This window comes from Procambarus clarkii, chromosome 65 (genome assembly GCF_040958095.1).
Source record: "Procambarus clarkii isolate CNS0578487 chromosome 65, FALCON_Pclarkii_2.0, whole genome shotgun sequence".
Classification (NCBI taxonomy): domain Eukaryota; kingdom Metazoa; phylum Arthropoda; class Malacostraca; order Decapoda; family Cambaridae; genus Procambarus; species Procambarus clarkii.
This window is the reverse complement of record NC_091214.1, coordinates 26,599,190-26,605,047: the sequence shown is the minus strand read 5'-3', so window position 1 is coordinate 26,605,047 and position 5,858 is coordinate 26,599,190. Positions and strand designations below refer to the sequence as shown.

At 58.3% G+C, this 5,858-nt stretch overlaps 1 protein-coding gene across 1 annotated transcript; it reads right to left on the bottom strand.

Annotated features, from left to right (window-relative positions):
- Window positions 1-844: 844 nt before the first annotated feature.
- Window positions 845-1,765, bottom strand: LOC138355034 (uncharacterized). The gene has a single exon (XM_069309744.1). The coding sequence runs from the start codon at window positions 1,763-1,765 to the stop codon at window positions 845-847; it is 921 nt and encodes a 306-aa protein (XP_069165845.1).
- Between the last annotated feature and the right edge of the window lie 4,093 nt (window positions 1,766-5,858).

Here is a 5,858-nt window from a genome sequence, read left to right as displayed (position 1 = left end):
GACGGTACACTCACGCTGAGGGACGGTACACTCACGCTGACGGACGGTACACTCACGCTGAGGGGCGGTACACTCACGCTGAGGGACGGTACACTCACGCTGAAGGACGGTACACTCACGCTGAAGGATGGTACACTCACGCTGAGGGACGTTACCGTTCACGCTGGGGGACAATGATAGACTGGACCCACCAGGCCCACCGTCTGAGGGACTGGACCCACCTGGCCCACCGTCTGAGGGACTGGACCCACCAGGCCCACCGTCTGAGGGACTGGACCACCAAGCCCACCGTCTGAGGGACTGGACCACCAAGCCCACCTTATGAGGGACTGGACCACCAAGCCCACCGTCTGAGGGACTGGACCCACCAAGCCCACCGTCTGAGGGACTGGACCACCAAGCCCACCGTATGAGGGACTGGACCCACCAAGCCCACCGTCTGAGGGACTGGACCACCAAGCCCACCGTCTGAGGGACTGGACCACCAAGCCCACCGTCTGAGGGACTGGACCACCAAGCCCACCGTCTGAGGGACTGGACCCACCAAGCCCACCGTCTGAGGGACTGGACCACCAAGCCCACCGTCTGAGGGACTGGACCCACCAAGCCTACCGTCTGAGGGACTGGACCCACCAAGCCCACCGTCTGAGGGACTGGACCACCAAGCCCACCGTCTGAGGGACTGGACCACCAAGCCCACCGTCTGAGGGACTGGACCCACCAAGCCTACCGTGTGAGGGACTGGACCACCAAGCCTACCGTCTGAGGGACTGGACCACCAAGCCCACCGTCTGAGGGACTGGACCCACCAAGCCCACCGTCTGAGGGACTGGACCCACCAAGCCTACCGTCTGAGGGACTGGACCACCAAGCCCACCGTCTGAGGGACTGGACCCACCAAGCCTACCGTCTGAGGGACTGGATCCACCAAGCCCACCGTCTGAGGGACTGGACCCACCAAGCCTACCGTCTGAGGGACTGGACCCACCAAGCCCACCGTCTGAGGGACTGGACCTACCAGGCCCACCGTCTGAGGGACTGGACCACCAAGCCCACCGTCTGAGGGACTGGACCACCAAGCCCACCGTCTGAGGGACTGGACCCACCAAGCCCACCGTCTGAGGGACTGGACCACCAAGCCCACCGTCTGAGGGACTGGACCCACCAAGCCCACCGTCTGAGGGACTGGACCCACCAGGCCCACCGTCTGAGGGACTGGACCACCAAGCCCACCGTCTGAGGGACTGGACCACCAAGCCCACCGTCTGAGGGACTGGACCCACCAAGCCCACCGTCTGAGGGACTGGACCCACCAAGCCCACCGTCTGAGGGACTGGACCCACCAAGCCCACCGTCTGAGGGACTGGACCCACCAAGCCCACCGTCTGAGGGACTGGACCCACCAAGCCCACCGTCTGACGGACTGGACCCACCAGGCCCACCGTCTGAGGGACTGGACCCACCAAGCCCACCGTCTGAGGGACTGGACCCACCAAGCCCACCGTCTGAGGGACTGGACCCACCAAGCCCACCGTCTGAGGGACTGGACCACCAAGCCCACCGTCTGAGGGACTGGACCCACCAAGCCCACCGTCTGAGGGACTGGACCCACCAAGCCCACCGTCTGAGGGACTGGATCCACCAAGCCCACCGTATGAGGGACTGGACCCACCAAGCCCACCGTCTGAGGGACTGGACCCACCAAGCCCACCGTCTGAGGGACTGGACCCACCAGGCCCACCGTCTGAGGGACTGGACCCACCATGCCCACCGTCTGAGGGACTGGACCACCAAGCCCACCGTCTGAGGGACTGGACCCACGAAGCCCACCGTCTGAGGGACTGGACCCATCAGCCCACCGTCTGAGGGACTGCACAGTAGGAAAAATGTAGACAAAGAACTGGTCCTGGCAGTGACTGTGCACTGTTGCAAACACCTCGATCCCAGGACCCAAAAAATATTTTTTGTTGTTGTGTGTGTTGGTGTGTGGGGCAGAACTGTGATTGGGCTGTGTTTTGTGGGCTTTTCTGGCATGTTAGAAGGTGTGTTGCACATAGAAATACCTGTTGCAATCGGATTGTTGCATGCCATAGGGGTATGGCTATATAATAGGTGTATATTGGGGGAAAACGTTATATTGAGGTTTTTTTTTTGGGGGGGAGGGGTAAGAAAACTGAGGGGGTATGTTAGGTTGTCCTCACCGTAACTCCATTTTCTGTAATGTTCAGTTAAAGCCCCCGGGGAGGGCCTAATGGGTGGCTATTATTAGTTTTCAAATTAAAAAAAAACAGCTCTCAGCGAAAATGGGATCTTTACTTTAGCGACAGAAAACGTGAGTCTCTGAGGAGGGATAACTTCGACACATAGTTAATCCACCACCCTTCCCCTCAGATATAAAATGTTACTCTTAAGTTAACTTTTACATTATACGGAGTACTGAAGGTTTATTCACCTTAGTGGAATGAAGTAAGGGACTCATTTTTATTATCGGGAAGTACCCTTGGGTCCATTATGTCATATATATACACAGACATTATCGCTAGTACATTCATCCCATCCTATGTGGCTCTGTGTAGTTATTGGGCTAAGTTATTTATACATGTTTTTAAACCGTGTATACCTGACTCTCACACACACGGACCCTGTCTTAACGTGTGCCTGTGACGACCAACCGTGTATACCTGACTCTCACACACACGGACCCTGTCTTAACGTGTGCCTGTGACGACCAACCGTGTATACCTGACTCTCACACACACGGACCCTGTCTTAACGTGTGCCTGTGACGACCAACCGTGTATACCTGACTCTCACACACACGGACCCTGTCTTAACGTGTGCCTGTGACGACCAACCGTGTATACCTGACTCACACACACACGGACCCTGTCTTAACGTGTGCCTGTGACGACCAACCGTGTATACCTGACTCACACACACACGGACCCTGTCTTAACGTGTGCCTGTGACGACCAACCGTGAATACCTGACTCACACACACGGACCCTGTCTTAACGTGTGCCTGTGACGACCAGGGACCCCCGCTGTCCCCTGTACTCTATACACAACACATACCCTGGCACCCTGCCACTCTGCCACCCTGCCACCCTGGCACCCTGCCACCTTGCCACCCTGGCACCCTGCCACCCTGCCACCCTGCCACCTTGCAACCTTGCCACCCTGCCACCCTGGCACCCTGCCACCCTGGCACCCTGCCACCTTGCCACCCTGGCACCCTGCCACTCTGCCACCCTGCCACTCTGCCACCCTGGCACCCTGCCACCCTGCCACTCTGCCACCCTGCCACTCTGCCACTCTGCCACCCTGCCACCCTGCCACCCTGCCACCCTGCCACTCTGCCACCCTGCCACCCTGCCACCCTGCCACTATGCCACGCTGCCACTCTGCCACCCTACCACCCTGCCACTCTGCCACCTTGCCACTCTGCCACCCTGCCACCCTGCCACCCTGCCACTCTGCCACCTTGCCACACTGCCACCTTGCCACGCTGCCACCCTGCCACCCTGCCACTCTGCCACTCTGCCACCTTGCCACTCTGCCACCCTGCCACCCTGCCACTCTGCCACCTTGCCACTCTGCCACCTTGCCACCTTGCCACCCTGCCACCCTGCCACTCTGCCACCCTGCCACCCTGGCACCCTGCCACCCTGGCACCCTGCCACCCTGCCACTCTGCCACCCTGCCACCCTGCCACTCTGCCACTCTGCCACCCTGCCACTCTGCCACCCTGCCACCCTGCCACCCTGCCAATATGTTGCACTAGTTCTGGGTGAAACGCTCGCCCCAGCTGGGCTGGATATGTTGGCAAGGCATTCTTTATTAATATGGGATTGGCTAAACACAAGCCAGAATAGCTGCTGCTCTATTACAGATCCTCGCCACATGCAACACTCCTCTTGCAACACACACATCTATGTGCAACACTCCTCTTGCAACACACACATCTATGTGCAACACTCCTCTTGCAACACATATCCCTATATGTGCAACACTCCTCTTGCAACACATATCCCTATATGTGCAACACTCCTCTTGCAACACATATCCCTATATGTGCAGCACTCCTCTTGCAACACATATCCCTATATGTGCAACACAGGGTCTGACATATCAATCAAGGCGCCAAAATACAACACAGTCACAACTTACACCCTTACGTACCCTCACGTACCCTCACGTACCCTCACGTACCCAAGTACCCACCAACATGCCAAACATTATGTTCACTTTTGGGTCCCTGGGAGTGAGGCTTTAGTAACAGTGCCCAAATGTTGCCACAACCAATTCTGTACATGTCTCTTTTCCCCCTACTTTATACCCCCAAGCCCACCAACTGAGGTATTGGACCCCAAGCCCACCATCTGAGGTATTGGACCCCAAGCCCACCATCTGAGGTATTGGACCCCAAGCCCACCATCTGAGGTATTGGACCCCAAGCCCACCATCTGAGGTATTGGACCCCAAGCCCACCATCTGAGGTATTGGACCCCAAGCCCACCATCTGAGGTATTGGACCCCAAGCCCACCATTTGAGGGATTGGACCCCATGCCCACCATCTGAGGTATTGGACCCCAAGCCCACCATCTGAGGTATTGGACCCCAAGCCCACCATCTGAGGTATTGGACCCCAAGCCCACCATCTGAGGTATTGGACCCCAAGCCCACCATTTGAGGGATTGGACCCCATGCCCACCATCTGAGGTATTGGACCCCAAGCCCACCATCTGAGGTATTGGACCCCAAGCCCACCATCTGAGGTATTGGACCCCAAGCCCACCATTTGAGGGATTGGACCCCATGCCCACCATCTGAGGTATTGGACCCCAAGCCCACCATCTGAGGTATTGGACCCCAAGCCCACCATCTGAGGTATTGGACCCCAAGCCCACCATTTGAGGGATTGGACCCCATGCCCACCATCTGAGGTATTGGACCCCAAGCCCGCCATCTGAGGTATTGGACCCCAAGCCCACCGTCTGAGGGATTGGACCCCAATTTTAAGCCCACCATCTGAGGGATTGGACCCCCCCCCCCCAAGATCACCATCTGTTTGCCAACACTGTGGAGAAATGCCCAACAGACCACTGGAACATTATCTAACACAGTGCACAGTTACAGCCACAACAGACCACTGGAACATTATCTAACACAGTCCACAGTTACAGCCACAACAGACCACTGGAACATTATCTAACACAGTGCACAGTTTCACCCACAACAATCCACTGGAACAGAAGAAGTTGTTAAACACGTGGGACAAAATCTTACTGAAGCGACCATACGAGTCATAAATACTCATACTCCGCCCAAGTAAAACAGAAACAAGCAACACTTAGTGGGCCAGCCAGAGGCTTAGGGCCCGCACAGTGGGCCAGCCAGAGGCTTAGGGCCCGCACAGTGGGCCAGCCAGAGGCTTAGGGCCCGCACAGTGGGCCAGCCAGAGGCTTAGGGCCCGCACAGTGGGCCAGCCAGAGGCTTAGGGCCCGCACAGTGGGCCAGCCAGAGGCTTAGGGCCCGCACAGTGGGCCAGCCAGAGGCTTAGGGCCCGCACAGTGGGCCAGCCAGAGGCTTAGGGCCCGCACAGTGGGCCAGCCAGAGGCTTAGGGCCCGCACAGTGGGCCAGCCAGAGGCTTAGGGCCCGCACAGTGGGCCAGCCAGAGGTTTAGGGCCCGCACAGTGGACCAGCCAGAGGCTTAGGGCCCGCACAGTGGGCCAGCCAGAGGTTTAGGGCCCGCACAGTGGGCCAGCCAGAGGCTTAGGGCCCGCACAGTGGGCCAGCCAGAGGCTTAGGGCCCGCACAGTGGGCCAGCCAGAAGCTTAGGGCCCGCACAGTGGG

Bases quoted from the DNA above. Each gene is read 5' to 3' on its own strand.
- LOC138355034 (XM_069309744.1), bottom strand. From the start codon at position 1,765: ATGGTGGGTCCAGTCCCTCAGACGGTGGGCCTGGTGGGTCCAGTCCCT.